The 15783-nt window shown below is 37.7% G+C and overlaps 1 protein-coding gene across 3 annotated transcripts in view; it reads left to right on the top strand.

Moving 5' to 3' along the window:
• Nucleotides 1–6532, top strand: part of PCMTD1 (protein-L-isoaspartate (D-aspartate) O-methyltransferase domain containing 1) — a 40708-nt gene extending 34176 nt beyond the window's left edge. For all 3 annotated transcript variants that reach the window (XM_030229843.2, XM_018910039.3, XM_050970665.1), the window contains 2 exons: nucleotides 847–970; nucleotides 3854–6532. In XM_030229843.2, the coding sequence (XP_030085703.1) occupies nucleotides 847–970; nucleotides 3854–4224 (495 nt within the window). In that variant the 3' untranslated portion in view covers nucleotides 4225–6532. The remainder of the gene's footprint in view (nucleotides 1–846; nucleotides 971–3853) is intronic.
• The last annotated feature ends 9251 nt before the right edge of the window (nucleotides 6533–15783 follow it).

The following is a 15783-nucleotide window of genomic DNA, read 5'->3' as shown; positions in this document are numbered from 1 at the left end:
ACTAAAATGCTTGTTGATAAGCATGCTAGTTACTTTCAAAAAAGAATTCTCACGTTATTGATCTGCTTTCTTAAAATACCAAAGGAATTTAAGCATAGCCTGCATGATTCTGTTCTATAAATAATTCCATCATTTATTCAGCTAGGATGCTGTCAGTTGAAATTGATAGAATTCAACTACTTTTAGTAGTCACAAATTAAGAGAGAAACTAAACCTGTGACTATTTTTACCTTGGGGGAAGACACCAAGGAAATGTTTCATTCCTGAAGGGGTGGAGAATTTACCTGGTAGACAGGAGTCCAGTTCTCCTCACAGGTGCAAAGCATACTGAAAGAGCATTACAAATTGGCAGCAAGGAAGCTTTGTGTTTGCAAATACGGAAGACAGTTTTTCATAGTAAGAATGGTGGAACACTACGGCAGGTTACCTAGGCAGGTGGGCAATCTGAGTCCTACATCCTACATCTTTTTTCACTTAAGCGGAAAAGCTTCTGGTTTAACTTTGAAATTGGCCCTGTTCAAGGAGGAGGGTAGGACTCCAGAGGTTACTTCCAATCTAAAGTATTCTTTGATCTTTTGGAAAAATGAGAAAAACAAAACTTACCTTAGTTTTTACCTTAGGGCCTTAGTTTTCCAGCTGCATCTCTTCCCATTACAAAAGAGCCTTATTTAGTACTCTAGTGACCAGGTGATATTTCAAGGATTGTCAAAGTCCTTAATGTTCATAATACAGCCTTAATTCATAATTTTGAAGCAAAACAAAATAGCAGTGTGTTTGAAACCAACCTGAATAGTATTGACTATGACAAAAGTGTAACCTCTAACTTATTTTGGTTTTGTTTTGCAGCTAACACAGATCTTGAGAACAGGACAGAACACATGGGAAAGTAAGAATATTCTTGCTGTTTCATTTGCTCCACTAGTGCAACCAAACAGAAATGACAACGGCAAACATGACACTGTAGGACTGCGTAAGTTTGTGCTCCCTCCCTTTGGCTTGAAGGGATGTTACAGTGTCTGATGCTGGAGGTCTGGAAGCTGAGAGGCTATGCTGTAGAAATATTCCATTTAGCAAAGCAATTGCTCACTGACAGGTTTTTGTGCTCCTGGTGTGTTGTCTGTTGCTTCACAGTTAATATTCTGATTTTAAGTAAATAATTTAAGTGATAGAATACTTCCAGCTTCTTTTCTAGCCACCTTTTCCTTTTAAGTTCAGCTTCTCTATTACAGTGGTATAGATAAAATAGCCAGCTAATGTTAACGTCCTTCACAGTGCTAACTTTCTTGTGGTCTACCAGAAAAATTTTTTTTTCTCTTCCCCCTGAAATGGAAGGAAGAGGTCTAAACTGTGGTATGATAGGATATTAATAAGCCCAAGTGTGCTTTATGTCTGTGTGCAGTGGATATAGTCATACCTAGCTGTTTGTTATTAGTAGCCAGGATTGGCTTTCTAGCTGCAGTGCTTTAAACAGAGGTACTAAAGATATTTAGAAAGTCTTTGGAAGTACACCTCTTGCCAAATGGTAAGATAGGATGATAACAGGAAAGGAGACAAAGCTGACAAAGAAAATTGTAGGGTTGAAATTTTCTGTCAGACTTGTCAGGGCTAGGAGTAGAAGACAGAGAGCTATGGTAGCATGTGGGAAATTCAATAAACCAAACAAAGAGCCCAAAAGAGACCATTTTTTAACTGTGAAACTGATACAAGCCCTTCAGGAGTCCAGGATGTCATGTCAGCTTGAATTGCCTGTAGCTGCTGATCTGGCTATTAATTTTGAGTGTGAGCCTGCCATGATAGGTACTTTTAATTTTTTAATGCAAAGTATAAAGACCACTTCCTTTATGTAATCTATTCCTATGCATAAATAATTAATTTTTGTTTTATTTCTTGGATTGAGCCCTCAGAAGTCATTTTCTGAAATTAATTTGCTAATTCAAGATTATTTTTTCCTCTGTTCCATCCATAATACATAGGTTGTGTTATATCTAACAATGAAATACAGAGGTGGCTAGTCTAACTTTGCAAAGATTTTATACAGTCTAATTCCCTGGAACAAAAGAGGATTTTTTTATCAACATTCCTAAATTTTCAGAATGAGGACTGCAGACCACAGGCAGTCAGAGCTGAATGGTAGTACGAGAAATGTGTTTCTTGTGTTATAATTTCAAAATGAGGTTTCAGTGAGAAGAGGAAAAAATAACCAGATGTATTATTGTTCACATTTAAAAGAAGAAAGAGTTAGAGGCTTGAAGTTGCACTGTAAAATGAGATTAGTGAGATAGGCTTCTTTACCCTGTTCAGGTGGATCTGGTTTTATTTAAAAAGTTAAAAATAAAGAAAAAGTGTTCTTGTGGGTGTGTTGGGTGTACATGGAAGGGGCAGGGGGTATAAAAAGGACTGGTTTATTTTATTTATCTTTAAAGTTCAAAGTAGTCAACATGCTTCTTCTATAAACTTCAGCCAGAGTTTGTAGATGTCATTACTAAGTAAACATAGAGTCTGTGCCACTTTGGAAAATCCTTACATGCATTCTGACACATGCGTAGTGTTACATAAATAGACTAAAATAACTCACGTATGTAAAATATCTGTCAGCCATTCCCAGAGTAGAGTCTTTTTTTTTTTTTTTGTAGAAAACTACAGAGGTGGTGTAAAAAGTTCATTTTATCAATGTAGTTACAGGTTAGAATGCAGTTCACTGGTAGTAGACAAATGGAAACATGGACAGTAAATATCTAAAATTTTGCATCCTGTTCTTCTCATTAAAAAATGCATGCATTTGTTATAATTGGCATACAGTCTGCAATCACAGTTTGTTTCACCTGAACTTATAAACATGTTCTGGATGGTTAGATAGGATTCTGTTCTTGAATTTTGAGCTGATATACTAAAGAAATGTGAGGTTTTTTTTCTCCTCCCCCCTCTTTGTCATGATCCAAAATCAGTATTGTCAGTGTTAATATCCTTTCTGTGTCAGATAAATTAATTAGTCTGCAACTGAAGTCATTGTATGTAACCACAGAGCTTCTTTAACTACATCAGTAGCTTTTGTAGCTGAATGCATTTTTTGGAAGTGTAATTTTTGAAGTTAGTTTTTCAGTGACTTCTTCTTTGCTGTGATCCCTGTTAATTTTATGGTATCCTGTACAGGAAGGAAGTGACGAGAAAGCTGAACAAGCTTCAGCTGGTGTGCTTTTTTGGTTCCATTTTCCTTGGAATTGGCCATCCATAGCTCATCTAGCTCAGGTGTCCAGCAGTCAAGCAATATTTTGTCATCACCTGCTTGTCAAAGGAAAACAAAGTTTTGGGGTTTTTTTCCACTTCTTGGTTTGGTTTTTTCTCGGTTTAGGACTTGAATAATTTGATTATTCTTCTGCTACAAAGATACACAGGTTTGTCACCTGTGAATTAGATAAGTCCCTCCCTCATCAGTTAGATTCAGTAGTAAGAGAGCAGAAGGAGGAGGCAGAAGAAAGACACTTGCCTTGAACAAATATGGCACAGGGCTAGAAATTGCTTTCCCACAACAGGATCTTAACAGTGGTAGCAGTAGGTGCCAAGACATGCCAGGTGAAAAAAGTGACAGTACTTATAGAATTTTTAAAATTTATTAGTGATCTGTTCATGCTTACTACTTCTCTTGCACATCTGTTAAAAGACCTTTTGTTTCCTGGACTGTGCCACAGGGTCAAGGTAATACTATCTCACCTTGTATCATTTGCATACTGTATCATTTACTAAAATTTCAATTGAATTGTTTTTGAAAATTAGTCTCACTGCCTTGCAACTAGTTTGGGGTTTCTTTCCTAGAAAGAAATTTCACTTAGTACAACTTAATTTTCTTTCATTTTAGCTCCATGTGCTGTTAGGAACCTCCAGGACCTAGCTCGGATATATATCAGACGCACTCTTAGAAACTTCATAAACGAGGAGATGAAAGCCAAGGGTATTGCTCAGAAGGCTCCTCCGAAACGCAAACGCAGGAGATGTCGTAGACGCAGGATTAACACCTATGTGTTTGTTGGTAATCAGCTCATTCCTCAGCCTCCAGATAGTGAAGAAGATGAAAGAATGGAAGATGATAATAAAGAGGAGGAGGATAAAGATCACAGTGAGGCCTTGAAGCCGGAAGAGCCTCCTCGAAATCTGTTGAGAGAGAAAATTATGAGTCTACCATTACCCGAATCTTTAAAAGCATACTTGACCTATTACAGAGAAAAATAACTTGTTTTAAGTAGAAATAATGCCTACTGATAGTTCCTTTATTCTTGAAAATGTAGCATTTAATAAGAAGTAGGTGGACAAATTATTATTAGTCTTTCATCAAGACTGAAGTACAGCGATAAATGGTAACTTGTCTCTATCTTGTCTTTGCTACAAGGAAGACTTGCATTCGACAGTAGAATCCCTTTTTAAAAGTCTATTTTTCTTTAAATTTTGAAAATGCTGTTTTAACTCTGATAGAAATATATATTCCATTATGCAGCACTAATCAATATTTTGCATGGTAAGTCTTTTTTTGATCCCTAACAGATTTGTATTGATAAAAGGATGAGTGAAATTTTATATATGCTAAATAATTGGTTAAACATGTGCATCTGACTTGATGGGCAATTTGTCTGTATTTATTACTATTAGGGAAACATTTTAAACATGCAGACACTTACCTTCTAATGTCCAAATCAGACCCTTTAAAAGTTTATTTTACTATGGCTTTGTTGCAATCATTATTACTATGTTGGTATAGAGTATTCCAACAACACAAGTGCAATAAATGTATACAGACACTGAATGAGCTGGCTTTAGTGAAATACGAAAATACAAGTTCTGAAATGTCAGATGACCCTGCTACTTCTGCGTTTTATCTTTTGCCAAAAGATTTTGCGACAACTAACAGCTTCTCTCAGAGCCTTAAAGAAACACCGTATTGAATAAGAAGCAAAGCAATGCTTACTTCAGCTCTGCTTGTACTTAACTCCATTCTACACTGTCAGTATTTCTAACTAGAGGCAATTCCTCATTTGTGGGAAGTATAGGACACTACATTTATTTCTAGAGCTCACAACATTGAGTCAAAAAAGTTTGGTAATTACAGATTGTAATTTAGATTTCAGTCATCTATATTTACTGCTTTTAAGTAGAGGTAGAATTTCAACAAAGTTTAGTTTGTATTGCTTACTGAGATAGCTATAATAGTAGAACTTAGAATTTGTTCAGCATATGCACTTTAGTAAGTGAATTTTATACTTAACATGCATCTCCAAGAAGGTAGACTTGTGCCAGCCTATATTTTGTTTCTGAGCATGGCTCTTAGCACAAAAATATTTATAAAATCATATGCGTCTTTTGGAAACCTAAGAGTAGCAGTGCAACTGTGGGGACCCACAATAGTGCTGATTTAAATCCTTCAGTGATTTTTTTTTTCCTCTTCTAGTTGTGAAGTTATTTGCAGTTCTCATTTTTAACTTTGCTTTTACCATCTTAATTTCTTCATTCTGTTGTAACCTAACCATGAGGGTAAAAAGTTTATTAAGAACTTGGCATGAGATACATATTAAAAACCACAATCATAGGAAATGTATGCTTGTTAGACCCAATGAAAAACATTCCCATTGAAATATCCCCCATGATACATTTTATAATACTGGTGACACTTCTTTTTGTGTAAAACAGTGAACAAAATAATCACATCTTTCTAAAGCAGTAAATGATCCTATTCCAAATATTTATAACCAGCTTGTATTCATATGGTCTAGCAGTCCAATATTTACTTCAAAATACATTCGCATTTTGTTGCATCTGAGAAGGAAGGTCAGACAGTCCCATGACACTGACTCTTTGGTGCATTTCATGCTGTAGTCCCTGTTTTTAAGGTACATCATAGTAATGTTTAAATGGAATTTCATGAAGGCCTGTTGTACCAGCATGTGGAGTTACTTTCCGCAATATATTTACTGTATAAGTAAGCAAAATTATTTGAAATAAATATTCTGACTTTGTTTTAAAAGCAGGAAAACCTTATAAAAAATAGTTTTCCAAAATAATGATACTAATAAAGTAATTGTGATGCTTCAGCTATAAGAATTGAACATAATCTTGTTTTAAATGGGTTATTTTAGATGGAGGTTAAATAATCTGAAGTTTGAGATGTTTGTCTCTTTTCTTGGAATCTACATCCATGAGCTCAAGAATGAAATTACTAAATATTACTTAAGTACTTAAAGGACTTTATACAGGATGCTTTTTGAGAATAAATTTCTGCATTCTTTCATGCCTGTATACTTGGAAAAATGGACAGTGGATGATGACTTGTCATGAATCTTCAGTATGTAAGTTTTTTTTTTGGAGTCACTGAAAGAGAATGTTTCCTCTGTGTTTTATATGTGGATTTATTTTACACTCTTGAATTTATATTTACATAAATAAAAAGGTAGAAATGCAAAATTAATTAAAATTTAATTTTTGCCATCTCACTTGATGATGGGGACATTGTTGCAATAAAATGGTTTTTTGTGGTTTCTGCTTGCTTGAATTTCTGTGTTTCTGTGGAAGTATATTCAGTTATTTGGAAATTCAGGTACAAGTTGTTTCATTATTAGGTCAGTAATCTCTTAATAAAGCCTATTCTTGAATTTCAGAAGTATATATTCTCACTACATTGTGAATTTTTGCAAAGGTTGAAAGATGAGATGTTATTCATGAAATGGGGAAAGCTGTTTTGGTCCTAGCACTACTTTTGAAGTACTCATGTGGAGAGTTTCCTCAGGAGAGCCCAGAAGCTAAACTTGAGCTATATACTGAAGAACATTTCCAAGTTTTTTTTCCTAAATATTGATTTTTTTTTTAAAATCCTCAACTGAGCAGCTATCTGGGTCAAAACAAATAAGGAAAACTTGGAGATAAGAGCTGCAAGGTCGGTGAGCAACCAGTGAGTCACACTTCCTACTTCAACTCCTTGATGCAGCTTTATTTTGTTGCCAGTTAGAGGAAAGATTCAAGGTAAGTCAGGCTGACGAGCAGCCTATAATTGTGATGACTGTAAGGAAAGGTGTGATGAATTGGGACTTCAGGGGGGTTTATCTTCTTTGGTCTGGACAAGGATCCAAGACCAGTGCAGTCTTTTCAAAAGATGTGAGTTTTTAATCCCATGTCATTCAGGAAAAACTGAGCTGCTGCTTCCCAAAAACTTGAAATGAGGAGTTTTCATTGCCGTGGGCCTAAACAGCTGTGCTTGGCTGAGCACTGTTGCTTGTTCAGGTGCAGGCAACTTAAGTCAGGAGGTTTTTTGGTTTTTTTTTTTTTTTTTTTTTTAAATCCTGTATTCTTTTTCTCTAAAGTACTTTTTAAAATGCATCTTTGCCTGCCAGTTTGAAAACAAATAGGGAGTGTAATCAAATGTGCTATGTTCTGATTAAAGCTCTTTTAGCTCATTAAATATTTATCCATGTCCTCAAAAGTGTTGCCTTCCATTATTCGTGTAATTGAGTAAAAATGAAGGCTTTGTGATTTACTATTCAATTATAAAAGATAAAGGAGTGGTGTTTTATGTTCTTCCAAGAGGTGTATATACTAAACTTCACTTTAATGAGCTGCTACTTACTTTGACAACACTTGAATCATGTATGAGGCATTTTCCATAAACTTGTTCTGAGAAGGTCGTTGGAGTGTAACTGGAACAGTGAGGCTTTACAGGTGTGGGGTTCTGTGATGTTTCAGTAAAACAACTTCAGTAAAATTTAGATAACTGACTTGATCAGTGCTTGTCTCTCTTCTGTGGCTTCACAGTGTACTTGTCAACTTGTTGCATTACTCTTTTCAAGTAAAGCTGGCTTGTTTAGCCACAAGGCTTGTACCACGTTTATGGCAAGTATGGAAGCAAGAATCTAACTCTGATTTCAGTGCTTATCAGCATGATGGTAAAATTTTCTTGCTAGAGTTTTCTGTCATCCTTTGTTTTCTGTGATATTTTAAAGAGAATTGTCAGGGGAGCAGAGGGAGCTTGCACATCCTTTTTAAACTCTGTCTTCTTCTACTGCGAGCAAGGAAATTATGTATTACCTTGCAAGGATGTTTTGCAAAATACTTGCATGATAGAAAGAAGCAAAGTCACTGCACTGTTTTCTGTCACATCTTCATGCATTCATGACTTGCCATGATTTTAGCATAAAGTGAAGATAGCAGAACTATAGGTATCAGTGCACACTAGATGCTGGTGTTTTTTGTTTTATATGCATTTCCTTTCCCTTTTAGTAGCCTTTTTATCTTGGCTGAAAAATAATTCGTTAGGGTTTCCTGCTGCTCTACTGCTTCTATGGATGATCTCTACAAACAAATCTCACCACTGTATTTTCTGAAAAATCTCTTTTCCCAGGATTCTTCTCCTGGGAAGTTGAGAATCCTCAGAGAAAAATGAAAACAATAATTATCTGATTTGCTTCTGCTGTGTTTCGCTGTTTTGGAATGTGTTTGGACATTATTTCCCAACAGGTGATTGTTCCATTGGTTTCTGCTGTGAATTGTTTTGACTTAATGGCCAGTTGGGGCCAAGGTGTGTTGGACTCTGAAGAGAGTCACGAGTTTTCATTAGTATCTTTTAGCCTTCTGTCCGTATCCTTTCTCTATTCTTTCATATAGTTTACTATAGTATTCTTTTCTATAATACAGATAATAAAATTATAAATTAGCCCTCTAAGAACATGGAGTCAGATTCATCATTCCTCTCCTTTGTTGGGGGTCTCAGAAAATGCAGCAAATAAAAATGTTCCTTGCAGGCAAATAGGTATGAAGATTAAATTGCAGTTCCTGATATTACAGTAATGCAATTAAGACTGTAGCACATGCTCTTCATTTTTCTTTCTCCTCTTGGAGTTATGCTCAGTCTCCCTTTGTTTCCATTGAGTTTTAGATCCATAGCTAGAGAGGGTAACACAGCATTCTGCACCTCTGCCATCTTTCATGGACAGAATGTTTTGTTCACATTGATGGTTCCTTCTTACCCTCCTGGGACCACCTTGGGAGTCATTTGTATGTTGGATAATGTGCTTTTTGCATCTTCATTCGTTGTTCTGTATCACCAGCTTGTATTCAAGCTGGATATTCATTATCTCTGTGTGATAATCTGCATAGGTTAAATATTGTATTTTGTGTCAAGTTTTGGGTCTGCATATTTTTAAAACTGACCGAGAGCTGTGCATAGCTCTAGAATCTCCAGTACCAAGGGTGGTACACACCTTGATCCCCTTGCTGTTTCCTGTGTATCCATTTCTCTGCTCTCAGGCCAGGGCTCCATTTTCTGCACTACAGCATCATGTGAGAATGATAAATAGCTTTTTTTTTTTTTTTTTTTTTTTTACACCACAATAGTGGTGTCTTACCTATATAAAACTAGGCTTAGGCCACATGAGCATGAATGAGTGCATGCTTACCTATAGACAACAGGTCAACCAGAGAGACTGACATGTTTGTCCTGCTATGTCAGTACTATACATATGAGGCAGAACTACACAAGCATGAAAACAAGCTCTCATATCTTGACTCAGTGATCAAAAAGCATTTTTTCAGGGTTGGAACAGGAGCAAGTATAATTTGTATAGAAAAGTTATTGATAAATAAACAGTAACAGTGATAAAAAATAAACAGAGCTGCTTATATCATGAAATTAGCTGCACATTTTGATTCCTCTTTAAAAATGTTTTATTTCTGCCATTTACCATTTTTTTCCCTGTAAAACCCATAGGCTTTGTATATGTTAGCTTGTGAGGAGATTCTTTAACCACTTCAAATACCTGGTTTAAATCTTTCTAACCTTATTGTTTGTCTCGGCCTTTAGTTTTTCACTTTACTAAATGACACAGTATGATTTTTTGCTGCATTCAATAAAAGCAACATTGTAAAGCACTCCTTTTGTACTCTTTGCACCCCGTTTAAAAAGTTCTCTACGATTGGCTTTCAGTACTCTCTTAACAGTAGAACCCTTTTTAGATCAACAGCCTGAAAACCAAAGCTTATTTGTGGCACTTTGCTTGTTTTAGTTTTTTTTTCGCAAAACCTGACGTGTCTATTTTTCACAGAGTCAAAAGTAGCATATCCTTAAAAAATGCTTTTTTACCTTGCTGAAGAACTTTATCGAGAACGTTGTGTGTAATCAAGGATGCCAGAAGAGGGCAGCATTGTCTTTGGGAACAAAGGCTAGGTGCTGGCAACTGTTAGGAAAGACAAAAAAAAAAATCTACATTGATTTTTTTAATTGGCAAATATTTCTTTGAGTAGCTTTCTTAGCTACAAACACCTTTGTAAAATGTAGGGTCAGTCTCAGAAGAGTCTGTATGATTTTTCCAAATAATTTTCTGACATTCCTGTGTAAGTGTATAGTGTGAGGTTTTCTTCTATGTTGTGCTTTAATGCAATCTGAGACCTTTCCAGAATTGATGGTGTGGATAAAGCTTTTCATTCATAACCTTTCAAGGTGCCATGCTGTAAAAGGGTCAGTGGGGGTTTGACTAGCTGTGTAATTGGGCATTCGATGTCTTCAACTGCCAAAGTTCCTTTGGACTTCATCCTAATCCTTACTTGAGACCTTATATTGAGAACTGGGCATGTGGGCATGTGAGGAAAGCACAGCTGTGCAGAAGGCTGCTGTGGCTGACACGCCCCATGCCTGTGCCTGACTTACAGACGTGTGATGCAGTAGCTGCTGTCCCTGCTGCACTGTGCTGCTGCTCCTTTCTTGCCTGGAACAGAGGCATAGGCTGGGAGACCTGGCTTATGAAACAAATCCACATTCTATATGCTGAAGCCTGTGGCACTGTAGCCTGGCCCCTGCAGGACATTCCCAGAGAAAGAGGGGTAACGTTAAGGAAAGTGCCTCAGAGCCGTGCTTGCTGCTCTGCTGCCTAGGGCCCCAGCAAGACTTTTTTGTGTCCATTCCAGATACTCAAGCTGTGCCATAAGCAGATCCCAGCCCTACCTTCAGCTTTTGCAGCAACAGCCAACCTCACTATCTAGCAAACTGGCAGCTTTTCATTCCTGAGAGTTTACAGTCTCTGGCAGTTGTTGATTTGCTTTCAGAAAATTGGGTGAAATATAAAATGGTGGCCAAAAAAGCAAGTGTCATATTTTAGGCATAAACCATATCTATCATTATGTTTCCTCAGCTTGATTTCAGCTTTGCCAATGATGTCAGTGCTGAGATAAGCATTGGCAACAATTTTCCTCAGATGCAGTTTCAACTTTTCTTGAAAAAAATAATAAAGTGAGCACATTTCTAAGCAATTGTAATAGCAGAAGAAGGACACACTGAATACTGAATGTTCAAAGGCCAAAGTGGCAATTTGCATGGGCACAAATGTCAGGCTTGTTAAATAACACAAAATGCCAGTAAACAACATGTGAGATGTGGAAAATGGGTAATGAGTTATCTCCTTATGAAAACCTCTAGTGCTTCATCCCACAGCTTTTCTTTTCTACTCCCCAAAATTTGGATTGTGTGAATGTGTTGTAGAAAGGTGTTACAGCATCACCATTTTAAGTACCTGCACTAAGTGACTTCTCCACATTGAAAAACCAAGATTTTAGGCGAGGTTTAATTCTGACCAAATCTTTTTAATTATGACATGTAAATCCAGGACCTTATCTCCCTTCAAGAAATTTGGTTTAAAAATAAAGCAGGTTATTTTCACTTTGGTCACAAAAGTATATTCCATTTCTTAAAATATTTTTCTGGTTTTGTGGGTAAGGTAGGGATAATGATGTGATACTAACTTGAGATTTAAAAATAAATAAATCATATAGGGAAAGGCCCACAATGGTGTTCAAGTGTCCAGTTGCCTCTTGAGGTACCTGAAGTAAAATACTGTATGTCCAGATCTTCTCCAATTCCCACCTTCCTGCTTTGGGGTTTAATGTAACTTAATTGTCACCCAAGTCCCAGCAAGGGATCATGGAGCAGCTGTCACCTGGTTTGCTTTGTCCTGAAAGCACAAAACACTCCTGCTGGGACAGGCCTTGGAGAAGGTGAATGAAGCTGTTGTAAACAACACAAGTATTGGTGCAAGTGCTCTCACAAAACCAGGAAGACAAAAGATTTTCAATGGAAGTTCCCTCATGACAGGTAAGAAATCTAAATTCCATGCCAGGAGAATTTATGGAAGTGAATGACAACTATCTTTTCCTCTCTTAGGCTTCAATATATGGGGCTGTTTCTATTAGTTCCCATGATGTTGTGCTGGCAGTTGTGAATCCCATGCTGTCCCCACAAATTATTTTGGATGTGTGGTGGATGGATAGCAGGACACCAGGTCTCAGTTCATTTATTTAGTCCTTCTGAGGAGAAGAAGCTCCACTATGGTCTTGGCACCACAGAGCAAAACTTACATTTGCTTGCATGTGCTGTGTTAAGTTCAAATTTTATCTTTTTTTTTTCCTCCCCTCTCTCCAGAGATTATAGTAAGTCAATTGCCTTTAATGATGCAGCCTTGCTTTGCTGCTAAGCTCTTTGGAGATTTCAGGATCAATATTTAAAAGAGATTGAAAAAGCTATTGAAAGTATTTAGTCACAAACAAGAATGGCAAAAGCACCAACTCTGCTGCTTTGACAATTTTTAAAGCTCTGTGTCAAAGCCATTTCCTAATTAGAATTTGGGGGTATGGCTAAGAACAGATGATAAAATCTTTAATGAAAATAGCTGAATAGTAAGCTTCTCACTGTATTGTTCTCTAACATCATGCAAGGAAATATTTTAGAAACTTTCCTTCAGAGTAGAACAGAATAGAAATTTCTGACTGGATTTTACTAACATCAATGATACTAGAACAAAAAGCAGCAGCCTCTTTAAGATGAAAAAGATGAATTCCTGGTTCCCTTCAAGTCAGTAAGGACTCTGCTATTGCCTCCTGACTGCAAACGGGTAAGAGGTAGCAGATGGGGGAAGGGGGGTAAGAGATGGGGGGGGGGGTAAAAAATGCAGGGATGAGGGGGAAGGAAGGGCTGTGGATACCCCCAAAAGAGGATTGGGATGAACTCACAGTCACCAAGTGCTGACTTGGCCACCAGCTCCTGCTTTATTATGGGGTTTGGCCAGCCCTTCTCTAGCCAGGGTCTCACAGTGACCACACCATCTCACACCAGTACAGCATATTTCCCTCAGGGGAGCAGAGAAAACATTAGAAAATTTTTCCTGCAGTAATTCAACTACTGAGGGAAGAAAGTGCTGACATTTGCACTTTTTTCATGAGAAAGGAGCAGTACAAGCCTCTAGCAGGTGAATGCTCAGCCCTTTCAGTTTCAATGAAGATAAATGGTCAGACACAATGAAATACCCTGTTCCTGGAACTGTAATATTTCAGACTTGCCTTCCAGTCCCACCTTTTCTTCAGCATTTCCTTTTAGCTGAATATTCTCCCTAGCCTTTGCAGTTCCCCTGTCCCTTGGCCCCAGCCTCAATTTGGGGGCCCTACAGAGGGAGAGGGGCCTGTTTTTAGGGCATGCATTTGCCATGCATACCCTAAAATCTGCTGTTAAAAGAGCTGACTGGAGGTGGCAGAAGTGCTGCACTGGATCAACTCTTTGGTATGGGGCACAACAGGAGCCTGTGAATAAATATAGATGCTCTGTGGTGTAATCCAAGGGAACAATACTAATTTCCTCTGAAGATGCCAGTCTATTTCCATGAAAATGCAAAGCTGTAAACAAAGAGCTCATCTCCAACATTTCCTTTAAATGCTGCCTGGCAATGGGAGCATTTCTTATCTCTAGGTGAGATGCCCAGAAGTTAGGGAGTGCTATGCAATGCTTATGCTAAAACTGTAAAATCTAAGTTGTTTAGTGGATCTAACCATGAATTTTGAATTCTGACAGGAGATCTGAGAAAACAGCCTATCTTTGTAAGAGGGAGGCAAGAAATCTGAGGGAAGTTGGAGATTCCTTTCCTGGTCTATGGGTTACCATACATGTCAGTAGCCCATGCCTCAGTTTACCCATTTGGAAAACATGCTTTGTGTCACCTAACTCCCTTGACAAATGCCTTTACAAAGAGAACTTCTCTATAAGAAGCATTTTGTTATTTAAATGAGACCTTACCCAACTGGCCATAGATCCTGATGCAGGACAAACCAAGTCAGTGATCTGCTTTCCTCCTGATTTCTTATTGGGAAGGAATAAAGAAAGGCAGCAGTGAAAACCAGATGAAAGAGCAAAAGAGAGGGGTGTTACCTGCCCATTCTACAGAGAATGTGAAGTAGCTTTTAGGCTCTGAATCTGGATAGCTTCTTGCTTATCTCAGGCTGAGACTGACACTAGCTCTGAGGAATTTTGGAAGCAGACAGTATTTGGCAGATTTCCTCTTACAAGACAATTTGGCATCAGTAATATTTGCCCCCTTTTCCTGTAGGCATGTGCAAAGCTGAGTTGCTTTCATTACTTCTCAGTTGAGGAGAAGCTCTGCCTCTGTTTTTTCTTTCCCTTTAAAAAGTCACAGCAGAACCTTGAGATGCTTGAATTTCTGGAAACATTAGAGGTGAAAGTGCAGCAGCTCCAAAGATCCTAGTGCTGGCAGGACTTCTGAGCAGCATAAAAAGCAACAGCAAGAGGACAAAAAAATCATCTGCTTAACTGAGAAGTGCTTGTTCCCTGCTCCATGTGGCTGAATAAAAAAGCTGCTGGGTACTGTGCTGATATAAATAGTGGGTAATGTCTTCATGTCTGAGGAAGCTGAAGCACAGGGGATGGCAGGATTTAGGCCACACAGTGCAGTTGCTGGTGGAGGAAGCTGATGTGCATTTGAAGGTTTGGGATTTGCTGGCTCTCCTTGCCAGGATACCTTTTCCTCTGCTCACAAGATGAGCCTCCCACACTGTAGTATTCAGAGCAAACTTCACTGCACAGTCAGTAATGGCAGATGGTTTTCAGCTTGATTACTTCTACTGTCATTTAGTTAAGGTTCCCACATGTAATTTTTGTTCTCCTTATGTTTGTACATTAGAAGGGGGATGCTTGGAAATGCTTGTTTTGTGGGAGTGTAAAATGAACAAGGAACACTGGGTAATGATTACAGCAGCATGGGATTATCAAATTACTATCATTTTAGACTGTGTATTTGTAATTAATTAGACTTTTGAAACTGACACTTTCTTGTGAACTGTTTATAATCAAAATTAGTTTGATTGTAACTGATTAAAATTATTATGGTCAAATATTTGTCTTCAGGAAAGAGCTACAGCATCTCTGAGAACTTTGTAATCATTGCTCTTGCCTTTATAACCTTGATAGGGATCTGTCTGATGGTTTGGTTTATTTTTTTTTTTTTTTTTAGCCTGGGAAGCAAGCAGTAGTTTATTAGAAGGGTGAAAAATGGAAGGCAGGAAATGATGGGAGAATGAAAGCATTTGGGGTTGGATTTGATCACAATTGAATTAATCTTCTCAAAGAGTGAAGCTGTTAAGCAGCAAGTTTTATAACCACAACACTGTGGGATGTTCCTTCAAATTCTCTGTCCTGAAGTTCAGATCAATGAAAATTTCACCCTCTCACACCCACTTACTTTTCCTGAAAAAGAAAAAGAGCAATTCACAATCACAACAGCTGAATGCTGGAGGCCTCAGTTAAAAAGTTAAGCCATCTGTGGATTACATTGGCATTAAGTGATGAATTACAATGGGATTATCATAACCATTGTTACTGTGGGTACTGTTTGAGTCACTGATCATTCATGAAGGGCCCACATGCCAAGCACATGGCACAGTCCCTGCACTGACTCACAGCTTAAAGTCAGACCCTGCCCAGCACTC

Source organism: Serinus canaria, chromosome 2, assembly GCF_022539315.1.
Source record: "Serinus canaria isolate serCan28SL12 chromosome 2, serCan2020, whole genome shotgun sequence".
NCBI classification, from domain to species: domain Eukaryota; kingdom Metazoa; phylum Chordata; class Aves; order Passeriformes; family Fringillidae; genus Serinus; species Serinus canaria.
The sequence above is the reverse complement of the archived record's forward strand: the minus strand, read 5'-3'. Positions and strand labels throughout refer to the sequence as shown.